At 50.4% G+C, this 19674-nt stretch overlaps 3 protein-coding genes across 3 annotated transcripts in view; 1 reads left to right on the top strand and 2 right to left on the bottom strand.

Annotated features, from left to right (window-relative positions):
* The window catches only part of VDAC3 (voltage dependent anion channel 3), a 38676-nt gene that overhangs the window by 14896 nt on the left and 4106 nt on the right, over nucleotides 1-19674 (bottom strand). The window contains exons 2-4 of the mRNA XM_006141660.3: nucleotides 14573-14577; nucleotides 5408-5416; nucleotides 4083-4088 (exon numbers count right to left, since the gene is read on the bottom strand). The gene's annotated coding sequence lies outside the window, so the exon portion shown is untranslated. The remainder of the gene's footprint in view (nucleotides 1-4082; nucleotides 4089-5407; nucleotides 5417-14572; nucleotides 14578-19674) is intronic.
* DKK4 (dickkopf Wnt signaling pathway inhibitor 4) lies at nucleotides 10565-14505 on the top strand. Its single transcript, XM_006141659.1, has 4 exons — nucleotides 10565-10675; nucleotides 12276-12426; nucleotides 12859-13011; nucleotides 14240-14505. The coding sequence occupies exons 1-4, from the start codon at nucleotides 10565-10567 to the stop codon at nucleotides 14488-14490; spliced, it is 666 nt and encodes a 221-aa protein (XP_006141721.1). The 3' UTR covers nucleotides 14491-14505.
* POLB (DNA polymerase beta) overlaps nucleotides 16209-19674 on the bottom strand; it is a 29971-nt gene continuing 26505 nt past the window's right edge. The window contains exons 12-14 of the mRNA XM_006141658.3: nucleotides 18388-18452; nucleotides 17754-17893; nucleotides 16209-16448 (exon numbers count right to left, since the gene is read on the bottom strand). Of these exons, the coding sequence (XP_006141720.1) occupies nucleotides 16354-16448; nucleotides 17754-17893; nucleotides 18388-18452 (300 nt within the window). The 3' untranslated portion in view covers nucleotides 16209-16353. The remainder of the gene's footprint in view (nucleotides 16449-17753; nucleotides 17894-18387; nucleotides 18453-19674) is intronic.

The following is a 19674-nucleotide window of genomic DNA, read 5'->3' on the forward strand; positions in this document are numbered from 1 at the left end:
CGCGCGCCGCGGCTGTGTATGCGGAGAACAACAGCGGGGCCGAACCCGCTGCACCAACTGTCTGGCTTCACCCGCGCGCGTGCGCACGCGGTGCTGGAGAGACCAGGGCACCGCCCCGCCGTCCCTGAGGGCTGGTTCTCGCGGGAACGCCCGAGGCGGCTCGTTACTGCTGCCGTGGGCGGGGCCGTGCGGAGGCGCGGCGTGCGGAGTGAGGATTCAGCCCTGGGGAACGCCGGGCCGGGCAGGTGGACTGGAGTGCTTGCAGAACTGCTAGGAATTTATCTCAGACTGACCAAAATTCAAGAATGTAACCCTTAAGGATGAGAAAATATCGGGGAATGCTGATTAATGCGGATCACGCAAGCGGACTATATGTATAATTCAGACGGGGAGAGGGGACCAGAGGGAAAGCGCTTCCATTGCGGAGAAGACCCGCTAATAAAGGTTGACACAATTATAGAAGCAGAAAATCATTTGATTCTGGCAGAAATCACGAGTGGGCAGTTGAGGATATTCTCGTGATTTCAAAGTATTACCCCATAGATTACTAAGGACAAAGTACGCTCTCATCAAAGAAATCACCCTTAATGAAGCGATCAAACAACATACCAGGATGGCCGACTGGCCTCCCAGCTCTGATGGGAAGCAACAAGAAGCATGCAAAGATGATATTCTTGCCAAAAGGGAGAAATATGTCTCCGTTCAAAAGGAAATCATGAGACAACTCTAGATTGAGGGGCCTGCAATACACCTGTCCAGTCTTTCCAGAAAGTCAATGTCACAGGACCAGCAGTTGGTACAATGGTTATGTCGCTAGACTCCTACATGGCTAACCAAAGTTCGAGTCCGGGACCCTGAGGCTTGACACACACTGGACGAGTATGCTGGTCGCCCAAAATCCTAGAGGAGAATGGAGGAGAAGGGATTGAAGAGTGGCCACACCCCCTGGGGAGTGATTTCTTAATTTCTGTCTCTGTGTCTCTCTGTCTCTATGAGCAAAAAAAATCTCTCTTAAAAAAAAAAAGTCTCAGGCACTAAAAGCAATGTGTGTTTGTAAATTGGACCCTGACTAAAACAGATGTTGAGGAACATTTATTGGGACAATTGAGGAAATTCGAATGTATACCATATTAGTATTGGAACAATGTAAACATTTTATATTGTTTATACAAGAGACTGTATTTGGGTTTTGCACAAACGGGTTTGCAAAATGAAGTAACAGTCGGTGAATCTGGCAGAAGCTATGTGTGTTCATTGCACTCTACTCGAAATGTCCCAGAAAGCTTTTACTTTTTCAAAATAAAAAGTGAGAGAGGAAAGCAAACCCCAGGAGTCTGTGATCTTTGGTTCGCGGTATCAGGTATCAGGTTGCTACTTGAATCGGCGGGCACATATCGTTACTTGCCGGCTGCGTGTAAGGCATTTCAAGTTAATAAGCATAAGTGAGATAAATGCCCCCAAGGGACTCGTAATGTAGGCTTGGACGACTCTGCCCAGTGAGGCAGAATGCGGTAAATGTCATAGGCGAAGCACTGGAACCGAAGAGCCCACATGAAACGACTTTGGAATCAAACGAAAGATCGGCCCCGCCAACTCGGTGGTCTCCGGCAAGCAGCTGCTCTCTTTTAAAATTTATTTTTCAAAGACATCTTTTTTTTTTTAACTTTTTGTTTAGTTTATTTATATCCTCTGTGAGTAAGAGAGACAGAGACAGAGAGACAGCATCCCCAGCAGGATCCTGATACCACGATCCACCCCAGCTTCACCCAGCTGTGGGTCATGGGAACAGGTGTCCCCAGCATACTCAGGAGGTCGCCAGACACAAAGCCAGAAGCTTTGCCTGCGGGCCAGCCTCTCAGAGTGTCGCGTTTTCACCGTTGGGCCAGGGTTCAGTCCCAAGCAACCTGATCTGCCTTTGCGTCAGTCCCACCTCTGTGAAACAAAACCAAGTCACCTCTACTCAGACAACTGTAGTGGCTGCTAAAGCAAGTCCTGTACCCTTAGCGATGATTTACCAGGCCTATGAAAACGTTCACGCGTGGATGCAAATTCTGGTGCTGGAGGCGTTTAAGCGAATACAATCGAAGCCCGCATTCACTCCTACACGTAGGACTGTTAGAGCCAGGCAGTGCTTCGGCTCAGACCTGACCATCGACATGCCGTTCCTCATCCTTTATTATCCAGAGGTCTTTCTTCTGAGAAAGAAAAAAAATAATAAAGTAAACACCTGACAGCACGAATCCCAGGTCACCTGGAGGAGATAGAAGAGTCTGTTTTTGGAAAATAGCTGCCCTGGGGGAGAACCACTCCTTTGCTTCCTGTGTCTCTGGCCCGCCAGGTTGGCTGGGTCCAGACTGGCGCTCCTTGTCCACCTGGAGACGCAGCTTCGCCACCTCAGCCCTGCAGCCAGTTCCCATTGCCAGCAGTGGGGTGGCAGATACGAGGACGTGCAGGAAAGGCTCGTCAGTTCCAGTCCTGATGGCGTGGCGCTCTGTGCCTATGAAATCGACTGAGTCCCAGAGTTTTAGAGCAGGAAGGGAGCCCAGATCCTTTCCTCTGAGGGACCTTTGCTAAGTGCCTGCTGAGTCCGGGGCCCCCTGCTCAGAGCCGGTGTCCGGGAAGCACCCACATGCCACGAGCCATATGAACTCAGAGGGCCCAGGGAATGACGCCCCGGTGAACAGGCTCCCAGGGCAGGTCATCTGCTCGAGTCCAGGTCACCTGTGGTCAGCCCTTGTTGCCTTTTTTGAGAGAAAAATCTCCGAAGCTAGTGTAGTTTTACTGGCAAAAATGTAAAAAGCAGCCGAGCACAGACACCCACTGTGAGAAGCGGAGGCTCACTCACCCTGGGTCTGAGAATCCCTGGGTCTGAGAATCTTACTGGATTCTCAGACGGGTCGTTTCATTTCATTCATTCATTTCATTAAACAAACGGCCCGCGTGCTTCTTTTCAAGGACTTCGAAATTCTGACAAGGGCTGGGATCCTCCTTACCCAGCAGCTGGTGACAGCTTTGAAGAGGAAGAGGTGCAGACGCACGTGGTCACAGCAGGACAGCACCTAGCAGTCCCTGGGAGAGGACCGAGGTTTCTCTGGGGAATGACGTCTCAGGATGGCTCCAGTGGAAGGGAGGGAAGTGGCTTCCAGAGCAGAGGGACAGAGAGATCAGCCACCTGGCTGTCATGCCCTGGAAGTCCACGTCTGCGATTCATCTGAAGGAAGGAACAGTGTATTTGTGAGAAGATTTACCCTGGATAGCCTGAATGGTTTAAAGTAGCAACAACCTCTGTGGCCTACATTTAGAGGAGCCACTCAATCAATCATGATACACCCGTATTCTGGGTTATGGTGCAGTCTCGTGTTCTGATGATATTCGATGAACTGGGAGAAAGGTGCAGTGGGGGAAATGGAGGAAAGAAAAGTGTTTGCACAGGGCCAGCAAGTGGCATGGAGATTAAGGTACTAGATCCCACATGGTCAGCTCCACTGTTCAAGTCCCAGTCTCAGTGGTTTAAAATAAAGCCAGGTGCGTGTACGTGTGTGGCCAAAATCCCAGGAGGAGATTGGAGGAGAAAGGACTGCAGCATGGACATTCCCCTGGGGAGGAGATTTTTCACTTCCCTTCTCGCTCTCTTTTTTTTTTTTTCTCTCTCTCTCTCTGGCAAGCACAGTCACCCTATAGCAAAAACTAAAAACGAAATAACTAAAAAGTGTAGGTACAGTGCAGTCCCAATTGTATGAGTGTGTGAGTGTGTGTGTGTGAGCATGTGTGTATGAGTGTGTGTGTGAGCGTGTGAGTGTGTATGTGAGTGTGTGTGTGTTAGAATTTTACTTTAAGAAGCAGAAGGGAGTGACAGACATCGTGTCAACCTCTGAAGGGCAGACAACCGGGGCTGCACAGCGGAAGCGACTGTGAGTAGGTGCAGGTATTAGTATCGGCCAGCGCTGTGGGCCGTGCCAGCTTATGAAATAAACCCTTGCGGGTTTGTTAACGGCCTGGCTTATGAAACAAACCCTTGCGGCGTGCATGTGCGTACAGAGCCCTGCACAGGAAAGGACTGGGGATTTTACCACAATTTGGCACCAGCCGTTCCCACTAAAGAATACATCTGACTTTTATTTTCTTTTTTGCACTTGTATGTATTTTCCCAAATCTCTAACATTTGGAAATGTGTATATAGTTTTTATAGTTAGGAAAGTTAAGTCTCGCTTTCCTGAGGTGAGGAGCTACCTAGATTTAGGACAGAAGTGTTGTTCCATGGGGAACGTCCACTAGAAATTGAAATCCCACGCCTGGAATTTCCGGGGGGTTTTCTGAGTGCCCACCTCACCCTTGACCACAAGGGGGAGCAAGAAGACACGGTAATGGTAGGACTAACCCCACAGGGGGCAAGGCTGTGATTCGGTCCTTCTCTTCATCCCCCGAGCCTCAACCAGCGATTTTTTGTTTTGTGTTGTTTTAATTAGTTCGTTTATTTTATCGAGAGAGAGTATAAGAGAGACTCCCAAAGGGTCTCGTTACTCTGTGATCACTGCCTGCCGCACCCATGCGCAGCCTTCCAGCCAGCCGGGAGATCGTAAGGTTATGACCACCTCGTTAGGAGGAAGTGGGACGGGACAGTGTATCTGGGGCCTTCCCGCCCAAACGGCAGCGGCTGACGACATGTGTTCATAGAGCTGCTTTTATGCTGGCTGTGGCCATGCGCCACATGAAGGTTAGGGTACAAATCATTTCATCTAAATTACTTCCTAGTGAAGAACTTCAATCCATTTACACAAAGGATAATTTAGGGGAAAAGAAAGTGACAAGGGAGCCAGCAGGTGGCATGGAGGTTAAGGCAGCTGGATCCCACATGGCCGACTGTGTGGTTTGAGTCCCAGACCCAGCAGCTTGAAAATCAAGTTGGGGGGGGCCAGTAGGCCACTGGACTTCCATGTGGCCAACCATGGTTTGAGTCCTGGATCTGGTGGCTTGAAATTCATGCTGGCCACTTGTGCACGCCTGCCCCAAATCCTGAGAGGAGAATGGAGAAGGAATCGTAGCATGGCCATCCCCCCTGGAGGGCGACTTCTCACTTTCCATCTGTGTGTCTGGCTCTCTATCCAGCATGCGCACATGCCGTAGAGCAAAAGTCTCTCTAAAAATAAAGAAAATCAAGTAGGGCTCATGTATGTGTGCCCAAAATCCCAAGAGGAGAATGGAGGAGGCGATCGTGGTGTGGTCATCGCTGTCCACCACCACCACCACCCCTGGGAGGAGGCAGTTTCTCATTCCCCCTCAATCTGTCTCTCTCCAGTGAACACACGTACCTATAGTAAACTAAAAAAAGAAAAGAAAAAGGTGACGCACTTCTACAGAACACAGTGACAGGTAGCGTAGCCACAGGTCAGGCCATTTGCCATGTTAGGGAGGGCCTCAGTTGGTGAGCCATGCATGGAGTGTGGTGTAGAGGAAAGAAAAACTTTGTAACAAGGAAACTTCCTTCAGAGCCTGGGCCTACAGCTCACTAGCAGTGTGACCTGGGGCAAATGACTAGTCCCCTCTGAACCTAGTTGTCTTCATTTTTCAAATGGAAACCCCACAAGTTAACTCCGGGTGGAATGGGGGTTCTTTGGAGGGAGGCTTTGGCCACAGGTAGCTTTCCTTGGCCAAGGTCCTGAGGGAGCCCAGACCCTCCCAGAGCGACAGCCGCACAAGAGTGGCCAGGAGGACAGAGAGACCCAGAGGGCAGGGCCGACTCGGATGGAGAAGCCTGCTAGAACGCGTGAGCAGCCCTCCAGGGCACCCCAGGGAAAGTCAAGGGCCCTCGTCCCACAGGAGGGTGCTCCAGGGCTCTGGTGCCCTGGGCTCACGGCAGCTGGAACACTTCAAAATTCACTCCTTCCAAACTAGGACTCCAGGAAGGTTTGGGGTTTTCATGAACAAAGTAGGGGACAGTGAAAAAGCGGGGGCTGTCACCCCTTATTGTTGAGGGGAAGAGTCAGACCCCATTTGGCCTTCCTCTCAGAGACTGGAGCCGTTCAGGTCCCTTTTGGCTCTCTCTGTCCCTGACGCAGACTTTCTGGAGTGTGAGGGTCACCCGGCAGTGCCCACTCCCTGTCCCCAAAGTCATTCGCAGTACTGTGGGGGGGGATCTACACCCCCAAACCCTCCTCCACAGCCTCCAGCCTCCCACACAGCAGACACCACAGGAAGGCCCTGGGCTAGGTACCCGGACCCTTGAGATCACAACTTGTCTCCAGGGTGCCCGGTGGTGACAGACCACTCCCTTCCGGTCTGAAATGGCACCCAAACATCAGTACCTTGGAGAGGACATTGGGATTAAAAGAAAAGAGAGCATCCGTGGGGTAGGCCTGGGCATGCCGAGGGAAGGTAAGATAAAGAGAATAAGGAGAGGTGAGGACAAAGAGAAGGAGTCGATCTGTGAGATGGCGTGCAGAGATGCAGGTGCAGGACTCGAAGGACCGGGAGGAGAACAACCCGGGCCCCACACCGTCGTGCAGGGCCCTCTCCGCTGCCCTCAGCTCCCGCACTGGGCTCTGCTGAACTCCGGTGGGTTAAGGGGTGACACACAGTGAGCCCCACGAATGTCCCAGTGTGAGAGAATTTCAGAGACCCACAGCTGCAAAAGCCGGGCAGTCGGTCAGGCCCAGCGGAGGTCATACCGGAAGGAGGTGCTTCTGCACGGGCTAGGGCCACACGGGAGGCCCAGGCTCCGACCCTGGAATGACACAGACAGGCCAGGCAGTTGCAGGCACCTGTGGTCCTGGCTTTCTGGGGAGCTCAGGCTGAGCACTGCGACAGGAGACCCCCTCAGCCCAGCTGCTGGGGCGGCCCACGGTGTACTGCCCTGCGGTGCTGGGACCACAGGGCCGACCGCGGTGGGATCCTCTGATCGGTCTGAAAACACACCGGGCACATGAGGGCACCCAGACCTTGAGGAACTGGGGGGCCTGGAGAAAGGGGCTTGCGGTGTGATGAGCCCCTGTGGGGGCTGCTGCTCTCTCTTCTTTCTCTCTCCCTCTTCTTTCCTTCTGTACCCTTTCTCTCCCTTCAGAAAACAGTGTTCGGCCACATAGTATTTTAGAAACAAAATATGATCATACCCCCAGTTTTTTTTTTTTTTTTTTAGAGGTTTTTGCTATAGGGCACGTGCATTCGCCAGAAAAACAGAGATATACAGAGAGACAGAAAGCGAGAAATCACCCCTCGGGGGGATAGCCACGCTACAATCCCTTCTCCTCCAGTCTCCTCTCGGGATCTTGGGCACACATGTACCCAGCGTGAGTTTAAGCCATCGGGTTTGGGACTCGAACCATGGTCGACTACATGGGAGTCCAGCGACGTAGCCATTACACCAACTGCTGTCCCAATACTCCCAGTTTTTAACAACACCACATTTAGCTACGCGTGCTCTGGAGAGCAGGGCTGGACGCCAGCACTGCCGGAAGGACCAGGCCACGCAGTTGCAGCAGCCTGACCCTGGGCCACCAAAGGCCCTGCCCCCTCCCAACTCCTGCCCTGGCCCCTCGGTGGCACTGTGCTTCCCAGCGGGTGTGACCACGGCCAGCTGCTTTTCTCAGTGCTGGCCTTCCCAGAGCCACCGTGGTCCCCTACCCCCAGGGTCTGTGTGACCTGAGTGTCTCCGCCATGGCGAGGTGCAGGGGAAGGCGTCCCCCAGTAAGATGGGCAGGCGAGGGATTCAGGGCTCATGAAGTCTCAGGGAGGTGGCAGAAGCCATCCTTGAGGGGGGAAGGCCAGGGAGCCTGCACCATCCCCCTAGATGCGGTGTGGGGTCTGGGGGCCTGGGAGTCCTGCTGGGCAGGGCCAGGCCTTAGAGTGGCCATGCTGCCACCATATCCTAACGCCCAGGAGTCTGGGCAGGTCCTGGAGATGGAGAGTAGGAGCGGAAGAGGCCTGTGGCCTGTCCAAGGCGGCGCAGTCCCTCACGCTGCCTGAACCGCATCTCGCCCGGCCATCGCCGCAGTTTAATCACCAGGGGCTGACACCCTGCTTCCCTCCGGAGCGCAGCGCACCCTGCCCCGCCAAGAGAGAGTCGCCCCTGCTCCCAACAACACGCCCCTTCTCATCTTAATTTCATTGAACATTTCCTGTGAGCCGTTGCCAAACGCCTGCTCCTTTCGGTTACTTTGATTTTCTTCTAAGAAACGCAAAATTTATGGAAATCAAACTGGTTTTGACACAGCAGCCATAACAAATGAGAGTTCCGTTCCTGGCGGACATAAATCATCGCGCTGACACAGCCTTTGACTCGCTGCAGCTGGGACTGGGGAGGAAACAGGTGTCGGCGCCCAGGCCGAGTTCGCGGGCTCCTGGGCCGTGCACGGTCCCGCCGGCGGAGCAGACCTGCAGTGCTTAACCGGAACCCGGGAATTTCGTCCCGCGGGCGGGGAGGGGGGTCCTTTCCGCTAGGCTTAGGCAACTGCTCCGTTTTGGTGTTCGTTTGGCCAGGTGCTCACTGCGGAGCTCAGAGGATCCGCTTGTGCTTCAGTTACGCTGTAATCCTTGCCAGGGGGCGTCCAAATGGCAGCATCTGGGCCAAAACTGCACGGGAGGGCTTCCTTTGTTCTGAGGCGGTTCAAAAGCCAGCTTAGGTGCGAGGGGGCGCCAGGCGTGCTGTCCAGCGGCTGCAAGCGCGGCCTGGCCCATCTCAGGGCGGCGAACCTGCATGTCAAGCAGGAGCGTTTCAGAGCTTTCCACGCGCCCTCCTTCTCCTGGCTCTACTCTGCCCGGCGTCACCGCAGCGCCCAGCCGGCGTCCTGCGGGAACGCTGGGATTGTTCCTGGGAAAGCAGATGGTAGATGGGAACGTGTAGTCCGGGTCACTGTCCAGGAAGCACGCCGCACCTCTGCTCTCCTTTACATTGCTCTGGGACCAGCAGATGGCGGAATGGTTCCTTCACTGGACTCCCACATGGCCGACCAGGGTTCCAGTTCTGGCCTGGAGGCTTGAAACTCAGGGTGTATATGCGTGGGTCCCCAAAATTCCAGAGGAGAGTGAAGAAGGGGTTGCACCTCGGACATCCCCCCTGGGGGTAATTCCTCGCTTTCTGTCTTTCTGGGAAGCCCAGGAGCCCTATAGCAAAAATTTATCTCTAAAAGTAAACAATTATGGCGGGTCATGGTCAGGGTAGGCAGGGGTACAAAGGAGACCAGGGAGCCAGCCTGGAATCCAGCCTGCTCTCCCTGATCCCGAAATGCACACACCCTCCCCCCAGTGCTGAGACAGAGACAGAGACAGAGACAGGGCCAGACGCGGAGGCGGGTGGGGGAGTCTGGTCCTCCACGTCATCCATCCTGTTTGTCACCCTCAGGGGTCAGGTGGCTGCATCCACTCCTCTCCTCTCTGGGAGGGAAATGGAGAACACTGTTCAGCATTCGGGCAAGGCCGTGGCCCTTACATCTCATAGTAGCAATCAGGGACAGCGCCATGGCCACGTCGCTAAGGCCGCGTTGTTAAGGGAGCCGGATCCCACGTGATCAACTGCAGTTCCAATCTGGCCCCAGTGGTTGAGACATGCACTGGGCACATGTGTGTGCCCCAAGTCCTGACAGGATGGAGAACAGAGACGGCACTGCGGCATATTTGGAGACCTGTTCTGATTAAGTCCACTGAACAAGTGAACAGATCCCACTCTGACGGTAGGGCCACCACAGAAGCCTAGTTTATGCGGATCTGTTCAACTCAGTAGGAAGCTTGAGATTTTTATAAATCCCTTTACTTTCCTAACGTAATAGTGATAACTTCAAACAGCCCCATTTTCACTTTTTTAAGGAGAGTAATTTTCCAGTTGACACTGTCAGAACAGGTGCGAGTATTGTTCACACTTTTAAGCTGTTAGGATTTTCACGTCTGGACCTCTGAGCGAGTCCGAAGGCATTTCTCCGTCTCCTGTGTCCTCACTTTCCAAAGCACCTTTAACGCGTCTCCGCGTACTTTGTCACTCCTTAGTTTGGGGCATCCTCCCAGGTACTGGCCAACACGATTCACTCTGAGCATTGAGCTGTGAAAACAGATCTTAGAGGAGACCCCTCCTCCCCCAGGATTACTGAAGGTAGGAAATGCAGGTGATTATCGAGTCTGCCTTTGATACAGACATCCTGCTCCTCTGCTCGCCCTTTGAACTATCTTTGATATGCAATAATTACGAGGGATTCAGCCCCTGGAGGAGCCTCCGCTGGGGCCCTGCCTCCTCTCTCCTTCTATTGAGCCCTTGTTTTGAACTATTGATCAAACAGATTTGAAGGGATCTGTTGAAGCCTGTGTGGGGTAAGAAGGAAGGAAACGAGGGGGGCGGGAGGAGGAGAGCGATGAGGGGGGCACATCTGGCTATAAATAGTTTCAGAAGGAACCTGCCGGTCACCCCAGGCCCCTCCTATCGCACACACCTCACTTACACGGGAAGATTTGCTTCTCTTTCAGAAAAGCGCCCCCAGACAGCTCGCTGTTTCCAGCCTGGCCAAAGCCGTGTGGTGGGCTTAGAGCAGCCCAGCTTCGGAGGACGCCTGAGCACAGGGAGCCCGGGAGACCAGGCGCGTGCAGGATGCTGCTGGTGGCCTTGCTGGGGCTCAGCTGGTTCTGCTGTCCCCTCGGCGCTCTGGTTCTGGACTTCAACAACATCAAGAGCTCCGCCGATGTGCAAGGCTCTCGGAAGGTAAGGGACGCTGAGCTGTCATATGGAGGTGTAAGTCACGTATTCCGGTCAGTGCGTGTAAGTCCCCCCTAGCAGGTGGATGGAACTGACGGGGGGCTGGGATGGCACTCAGGGAGATCTGACTGCCTTAGTATTACCGTACTAAGGGGACTTCAAAGGGCTTGTGGGGATGTGGAATTAAAGTATGAGTGTTTATTTTGGTGCAAAAAAGTTTCGAGGGCCAGCCCCATAGTCCAGTGGCAAACGGAGCCAGACTGCATATGGCTGACCACAGTCTGAGTCCTGGCTTGGTGGCTTGGACATGACGGCGGGCAGCGTGTGCATACATGTGTGCATGTAAATGTGTGTGCATGTGTTCATGCGTGTGTGTGTGTGTGCTCAGAATCCAGACAGGATGGAGAAACGGAGAAGGAACTGAGGCCTGACCGCCCTCCACGGGGCGGGCCTTCTCTCTCTTGCTCGCTCTCACTGGTGAACGCATGCGCACCCTCTGGGAATTATAAAAAAGTAAACGTTTTGAGATCCACGTAGAGGTTTTCATAATGCGCACTTTACATGGACTTTGTGGAGATTTCCCCCACGCTGAACAGCTTGTTGGGTCACTGAGTTATAAGTTTGCCTATAAACTAGAGTAAACTCACATTTAGAAAGCTGCTTCAGTGTGCCAGATTTTTTATACATGATATCTCATTTAATCCCCCTTACAGCGTGAGATAGGAATCATACCTCCTCATTGGAGACAAATGACTCAGAGATGCTAAGACATTTAACCAAAGTCGGACGGCCAGTAAGTGTGGACTTGGAATCTAAGAGCAGGATGCCGGGTCCCTGTCCCTTTCAATATGCATTGCATGGGAAAGTTTCAATGGTGATGAGGAAAATGGATCATTTCTCTGCAGTTGAGGCAGCCCTAAACATGCAAGGGCCCTGCACATGAGCAGGGCTTACCAAGGCAAACAGATCAGTGACCTCCTGGAGGGAAAAATCAAATACAGACCCAGCCATGGTGGCCAGCACTGCTAAGACACTGTGCTGCACAGGCCGGGACCCATGGGAGTCCCAGGTTCAATTCCTGGTCCAGCCTAGAGGCTGGCACAGTGGCATATGTCTGTAACCCCAGCAATCTGGTGGGGAACTGTGGCAGGAGAAACACAGACTGGCAAGATCCTGTGTTTAAAAAGTGTTTCGGCTTGAATCAAATAGAAATGCCATAAACAGCAATGTGTTTCATTGAACTCAGCATGACTCCTAGAGTTATAGCAATCCACTGAAAATCTTCATCTGTGAGAGACAGGCAGGAAAACATTTTCTCCTGTTTTCACAAAGTGCACACGAAAATGAAATTCCGAGTTTTTAGAGTAAGACAATTTTTCAAACACAACCTTCGTGGTGCCTGGGACTCTTCACGGGCGAGTTGACCTCCCTTTGCAGGAGAAAACCAACTACACGCCCAAGTAAGAAGCTGCTCAGGTCAGCCTCAGCTTGCAGAGCACAGCTATGGCTATTTGGCTTCCTCTGCCCCCCACCCCACGCCCCTGCCCTGAATAAAAAGGCACCTCGCATCAGACTGCCCAACCTTAAGACAAAGTTCCCCTGGCAGAGTTCGCAGTGTCTGTCCGACAAGGACTGCAACGCCAGGAAGTTCTGCCTCCAGCCCCGCGACGAGAAGCCCTTCTGCGCGACGTGCCGAGGCTCCCGCCGGCGGTGCCAGCGCCACGCCATGTGCTGCCCAGGGACGCTCTGTGTGAATGGTAAGCGGTCCCAACCCCAGGGGGCTCCGCTGCAGCCAGCAGTGGCTTTTAAACTGAAGGCAGCACCGGAAGCTCAGAGACTAGACTATTCCTAGGTTCCTGCTCTGAGTCCATTTATGCAGCTGCTCTTTGTGATGAAATACATCATGTATTTCCCGGCAACAATGCGCCCCAGTGACTTGGAGACCCTAACTGCAAAAGATTCAAGTTGGAGCCATTCAGCTCCTCCTGCTCTCACTCGGGGTCCACGAATTATGTAACCATCTTCTTCGCCACAGGAGAGTGTGTAAATATTCAGTGTGCGTCCCAGAAATCTAGAAAGTTAGGTAGTGAACAGAGGCAGCCGTGCTGCCCAAGTGTAGAACAGCGGGGTGATTCCACGTCTTTGGTCTGATCCTTGTGAAACTCTCGTCGCCCCCGCTTGGCCCTCAGACGTCTGCACCGCGGTGGAGGATGCAGCCCCAATTTTGGAACGGCAGGCTGATGGCCAGGATGGCACGGACACCAAGGGGACCCATGAGCACCCACTTCAGGAGAAGCAGCCCCAGCAGAAACCAGACACCAAGAAATCACAAGGCAGTAAGGGTAAGAGGTGTGTCCTGAGCAAGCGGGAGGGTCAAATTGCTTTCGTTCTGCACGTGGAGACCCAGGGAGCACGTCCCGGGGGTTGTCTCTTCCTGAAGTTGTCGGGGTCACGGGGCAGTGGCAGGAGGGTGGGAACAGGCCGGGAGGGCAGAGGGCTGTCCTGGTGTTGGATGGCGTAGTGAGCAACTCAGTAACTGATCAACTACGCTCACACCTCTTCTTACAGTCTGACTCGACAGATGAGACTCCCTTTCTAGCAATAGATCCTTAGGATGCAAAATATAGACCGAAGGGGCATTCCTCTTCAGCCACGTACGGAATATGGAATCACCAAGAAGTCTCCACCATGTGTTTGCCATAGGATGCATGTGCATGCTGGAGAGAGAGAGGGAGAGAGAGCGAGAGAGGGAGGGAGAGAGGAAAAGTGAGAAATTACACCCCCCCCCCATTGGGGATGCCATGCTGCAATTCCTTCTCCATTCTCCTCTTGGGGTTTTGGGCACACACACACACATACAGTGTGATTTTCTTTTTCTTTTTTAAAAAGAATTACTTTATTTAACTTTATTTATCTGGTTTAATTTAACCAGAGAGGGACAGAGAAAGAGAGAGAAAGCAAGCTGCTAGGTCCTGACTCGAATAGTGGTCTGCCATGTGGGAGTCCAGTGCCCTTAACCACCACACCACCCGCGGGCCCTCTCCCAGCATGATTTTCAAGTTGTGGGGCCCAGGCCTCAAACTGTGGTTGGCCATGCGGGAGTCCAGCACCTTAAAGACCATACCACCTGCTGACCACAACTTTGCCTTTTATAAAACTGTAGTCTCAGATTCCAGTCTCTGCTCCAACACGGCCAGAAGGTTGGAAGTGGTATGCTGGCCATTCTCGTGTGGTCTTCAGGATAGCCGGCTCCTTTCTAAGTAACGGTCTTTCACCAATGTAAATCTCGCCGAATAAAACATTGCTAAGTGATTCTGATGACTTCATTTATCTGGAAATCCCATCTTTCCTTGACGAATTTATTTACTTCATAAGACAAACAATAGAATCTATAAGGTAGGGCTGGAATTTCCATTTCGTGACTGCCGTGAGCCCCAGACCCAGCTCTAAAGAGCTGCCTGGTGCTTTCTTCTCTCTGTGGCCTTCGGGCCAGACCTCACATCCTGTCCCCAGCATACCCCCATGCACCACCGCCCCATTGGTCACTAAACCATATTTACCTTGTTGCAGGACAAGAGGGAGAAAGCTGTCTTAGAACCTTCGACTGTGGCCCTGGACTTTGCTGTGCTCGTCATTTCTGGACTAAGATCTGCAAACCGGTCTTGCTAGAGGGACAGGTGTGCTCTCGGAGGGGGCATAAAGACACTGCTCAAGCCCCAGAAATCTTCCAGCGCTGTGACTGTGGGCCTGGCCTCTCCTGTCGGAGTCAAGCAACTGGCGGTCGACAATATGCTCGGCTCAGAGTATGCCAAAAAATATAAATATTTCCAAATAAAGAACCCTTATTGTAATCAAACAGGATTTCGGACATTCATTTGAAAACACAAATCTCTTTAAAATCAAGTCTCGTAGCAACAGAAATAGCTTGGAACTAGAGAAGCATGGGCTGCTGCATTGTAAGGAATGGAAACAATAGCTTTGGCTTCTTTCTGCAGAAAGGGATGTGTTTCTACAACAAAAAATTCTCACCTAATACTCAATTTGTTCAAATACTTTTTTTTTTTTTGCTAGAGGGTGTGTGCACTTGTGAGAGTGAGAAAGAGAGGGAAAGTGAGAAAGTACCCATGTAGGGATGGTCACACCAAAACCCCTTATCTATTTCTCCTGGGATTTTAGGCACGTACACACACACACCTAGGATATTCCTCGTGCTGCCGAGTCCAGGATGTGAACATGCAGTTGGCCACGTGGGATCCGGCCACCTTGACCACCACGTCACTGGCTGCCCCCAGATACATTTTTTAAAACTTGAAATTAGAGGACCAGCCACCGTACGCTGGCAATAGAAGGCCCTAAAAGGCTGGAAGCCGTATGACTGACTGCAGGTTCAAATCCTTGGGTCAGCCTGAAAGAACACCAGGTACCCGGCATGGATGCCCCAATCCTGAGGGCTCAGAGGGCTGGGGAAGGGGATTCCAGCATGATGACCCGGTTGAGGGTGCTTCTCCCTTTCATGTGTGCATGCACACGCGCTATCATTACACTGTGATGCTTCGATACACATGGAGTGAGACCATTACTGCCAGTAGGCTAATTAACATATCAGTCTCCACAGACAGCCTTAAGTAATTTCTGATGAAGGGCTGACACTTGATAGTATCATAGGGGGAAAAGTGATGGCATGTGAAGTTAAGAGTAAGTGAATTCTTGAATCTCACCAGGGAAAATAATCACAGAAAACATTATTATTTTTCTACAAAAACCCTAGTTTTTATTACCCTGCATTTCTTGAACTCACTTTCAGAAGAAAAGGATATTTCACTATAAAATCATTTCACTACAAGTTAATACTGAAGTAAGATTCAAAGATAAAAAATATTTCATGTGTGCATGTTGGCAAGTTACAAACCATTTTCACATCATTTGTTTTCAGCAGCTTGACTTAACCATTTGATAACTTTTTATATTTTGCATTTATTTTTTACATTTCAAAGCTAAGTACTTTCAAGTGGTATTTGTACTTACATATTTTAACCATTTATATTTAAGCTCTCTTGAAGGAAAATTCAGGCAAAAAAATAAGATTTTAGTCTGTCTGAAGTTTAAGAAGCCATACTTTGCACATTTGAGGTGACTCTGCTCAGGGAAGCTCCTTTTACTGGATCCCAACCCAGAGCTACAGGTCTCGTTTACGACACAAGCCGCATGCTTATTCAGTGTGTATTATAAAATGGAATATGCACCAAAGAAAAATTAAATATGTGAAGGTCTCTAGTTCCTAAAAAATAGTGAACCATCTACAGAGGCTAGCCTCTGGGTATACTTTAACTGATAAGTTTATAATCAGCCAACAGGAAGAAAGGCAGTCGGGCAGTGTTTATTTATAGCATAAAGCAGAAAATGAGGGGGAAATTCCCATCGGCTATGTGGGATCTCATTTCTTATTTCTTTCTACTAAAGCCACTGCAACGTGTGGTCGTGAGCGAGTATGAAACTTAAACTACATATGTACCGAGAAAATGAAAACATCACCATCCAATAATGGCATGAGAGGTTTATTGACTACAATGCGAGTGACGCCTGAGAAGAAGCAATGATTTAAAAACACCCAAGACCCTCACGTAGCAAAGGTTAAGAAATAAATTAAGACTCCTATTGGACTGTGGTGGGAGGAATGGCGGGCCTCATTCACTTCGATCTTTGGGTTCTCGATATTTCCACTGGATGTAATCAAAGATGTCTTTCTCACTATCCACTGGCAGGGGCTCCCCAGCAACACCTGCAAAGAGAGAGAGAACAGAACCCCAGGTAAGTGGGACTCACCTTCGGAAGGAAAACAAAACGAAACAACGCAGAGCAGCGCCACACCCCCGCGCGGCTCACGTGTGAGCTTTGTCACGTGTACTGCAGCACTTCCCAATGGCATGGAGGTGACCCCGATTCATGATTTACCTCTCTGCTGGTCTTTTTGTTGTTGTTTTCTTTAAGAGAGATTTTTGCTATGGGGCACATGCGCTTGCCAGAGAGAGAGAGAAAGTGAGAAATCCCCCAGGGGGATGACCAGGCCGCAACCCCCTCTCCTCCATTCCCCTCTTGGGATCTTGGGCATGCACACACACGTGCCCAGCATGGTTTTGTTTTGAGAGTTTTTTTTGCTATAGGGTACATGTGCTCGCCAGAGACAGAGACAGAGAGACAGAAAGTGAGAAATCACCCCCCAGGGGGATGACCACACTGCAGTCCCTTCTCCTCCATTCTCTCGGGATCTTGGGCACACATGAACACGCGCCCAGCGTGAGTTTAAGCCACCGGGTCCAGGACTCAAACTGTGGTCGACTACATGGGAGTGCAGTGACATAGCCATTAGGTCAACTGCTGGTCCCCAGTTTTAAACCTTTAGAGAAAAATGACAAAAATTTCTTCTCCTGATGGAGAACAATAAGCCACATAGTATATTGTGTAATGCTAGCAAGACCCTTAAAGCATAAATTAGGCAATTCTTGTTTCTTAAACTTTTAAAAAAATTTTGCTACAGGCACTTGTGCTTGCAAGAGAGAGAGAGAGGGAGAGGGAGAGGGAGAGAGAGAAGGAAAACGAGAAATCACTCCCTGGGGGGATGGCCAGGCCACAATCCCTTCTCCACTCTCCTCTCAGGATTTTGGGCATGTACACACATGCACCTGGTGTTTTTCAAGCTGCCAGGTCTGGGATTCTAATCACATAGCCAGCCACGTAGGATCTAGAGCCTTAACAGCATGCTACCGGCTGGCCCTTGAAACTTTAAATTCATGAGGCCAAGGTCACCCAGTTATGTGTGGCACTAGAAGCAACGATACTGAGTCCTTTAGAAGTCTTAAAAGTTTCTTAGAAACTGATGGCCTTTCATTGAGGCCTGGGAGCACCTTCTGGATTGAAGTCCCTTTTGTTGCCCAAGGGACCAACGATATAAAGAAACTGCAATTAGCTGGCATATGTTATAAGGAGACTTTTGAGAAAACCTGAATTTGCTAAGGGAAAACACTTTTGAAAGTAGCATTCTCTCCCAGTGACTGGGACCATCTCTGAGGTAGACACAGTCACTCACCAGTGACTCCCACGGGGCGGATGGTGTACTCGTTGATTGTGAAGCCCTTTTCTAGGGCATGAGCTCTCATGTTCTTGTTGAAAATATCACTCCCAGTGAAATAGAGAACACCACAATAGTACTGATCTTTGGGTATCAACCTACAAAACAAAGAGTAAATAACATTTTTTTACAACACATGTCAAAGTCAGCAAATCCAGGATCCTCCTAAAGTCAGTGAGAAATGAAATATGTAAAATAAGCCTCTGTGGCCTAAGAACCTGGAAAGGAGACACATTAGAAAGACCATGGGGTCGCCCCAGCGTGGCAGTCTGTTCAGGTCTCGGCAAACCGGCCCGCGAGAAGTGAGCAGAGAGGCCCAGCGTCACTTAGTACAATGGCTTTCCCTGGGAGGAGCTGTCCTGGAACCGGGGAGGACATCCTGGTGGGGGCATCTCTACCGAGCACAAGCCAGAGTCCGGACAGTCACGATCTGCTCGTGTCTTCAGACGGATGCTGTGTGTGGCAGGAACACCTACGGCCCTTTAGGGTAAAAAGGACTTCTAGACATTTATGTGAACTCCAAGATAAACACAGAGGTGAGAAAAGACAAGAAGGGAAAGACAGTAAGTCAGAAACAAGGTGGGAATAATACCTGATATCAATTCTTCTGTGTGGATACTCCTTTTCATCATTCTTGCTGGGAAGCTGGCAGACACCCTAAGATAAATATTTACAGAATGCTGAAAGATATTTTTAAACTTAAGGCTTAATTTTAATCAAATGTTAAATGTTAGGCTATTTTAGCTTTCAATGGTGGCAGTTTTAGAATTAAGGCCCTCCTCCCCCTTTCTTTTAGATTTTTTAACTATAGGGTATGTGTGCTTGCTGGAGAGGGAGACCTTAGGGATTTGGGGCACTCGTGCACAAGCGTCAGGTGTGATTTTTCAGCTGTCAGGTCTGGGACTCAAACCACGGTTGGCCATGTGGAAGTCCAGTGCCTTAAACACCATGCCACTGGCTAGTTCCCCATTCTAAGCCTTTTTAACTTAGTCATAGTCTCAAGTAATAGAAGATATTCCACCCATAAAATAAGGGTGGAACACTACAGAAAAAGAACTCTCAGGGGAAAGGCTTAAATCATAATTAAAAATATGGCAGAAGTAGTAGAGATTGAAACTGAGAAAATCCTAAGAAATCAAAAGAGAGACAATAATAAATGATTAAGAAATTAAAGATTAAAAATTGCAGGATCATTTTCCTCCTTCTTCATAGGTGAGTTTTTATTATATTCCTTAGTTTTCAAACAGAAATAATCAGTTTTTCTGTCATCTTTTCCTTTTTCAGCAGGTAGCATAGTGGTTAAGGTGCTGGACTCCCAGGTGGTTGCCTGCGGTTCTAGTCCTGGACCTAGAAGCTTGAAACACCAGGCAAATGTATGTGTGTGCCCAAAATCCTGAGAGGATAATGGAGAAGGGATTGTATCCACCCGTGTGTGTGTGTGTGTGTGTGTGTGTGTGTGTGTGTGTGTGTGTGTTTTCTTGCTTTCTGTCTCTCTGGCAAGTACACAGGACCTATAGCCAAAATAACACATGTAAATAGAAAGAGTTATCAATATCAATTTTTAAATTAAAAGTGTAAATGCCATACTCTAAGAAAAGTACATGTGACAGGCTTCTGAGCTAAGTAGCAGGCATGTAATACACATGTCACTAAAAAAAACCATACTTTGTCACTCAGCAAAATAGAGCAGTTGCATTTTTATTCTTTTTTTTTTTGGAGAGGGTTTTGCTATAGGGCGCGTGCGCTTGCCAGACAGACAGAGAGAGACAGAGAGATAGAAAGCAGGAAATCACCCCCCAGGGGGGATGGCCACGCCGCAATCCCTTCTCCTCCATTCTCCTCTCGGGATCTTGGGCATGCACGCACACGCGCCCGGCGT

Source organism: Tupaia chinensis, unplaced genomic scaffold (assembly GCF_000334495.1).
Source record: "Tupaia chinensis unplaced genomic scaffold, TupChi_1.0 Scaffold000061_1, whole genome shotgun sequence".
Taxonomy (NCBI): Eukaryota; Metazoa; Chordata; class Mammalia; order Scandentia; family Tupaiidae; genus Tupaia; species Tupaia belangeri.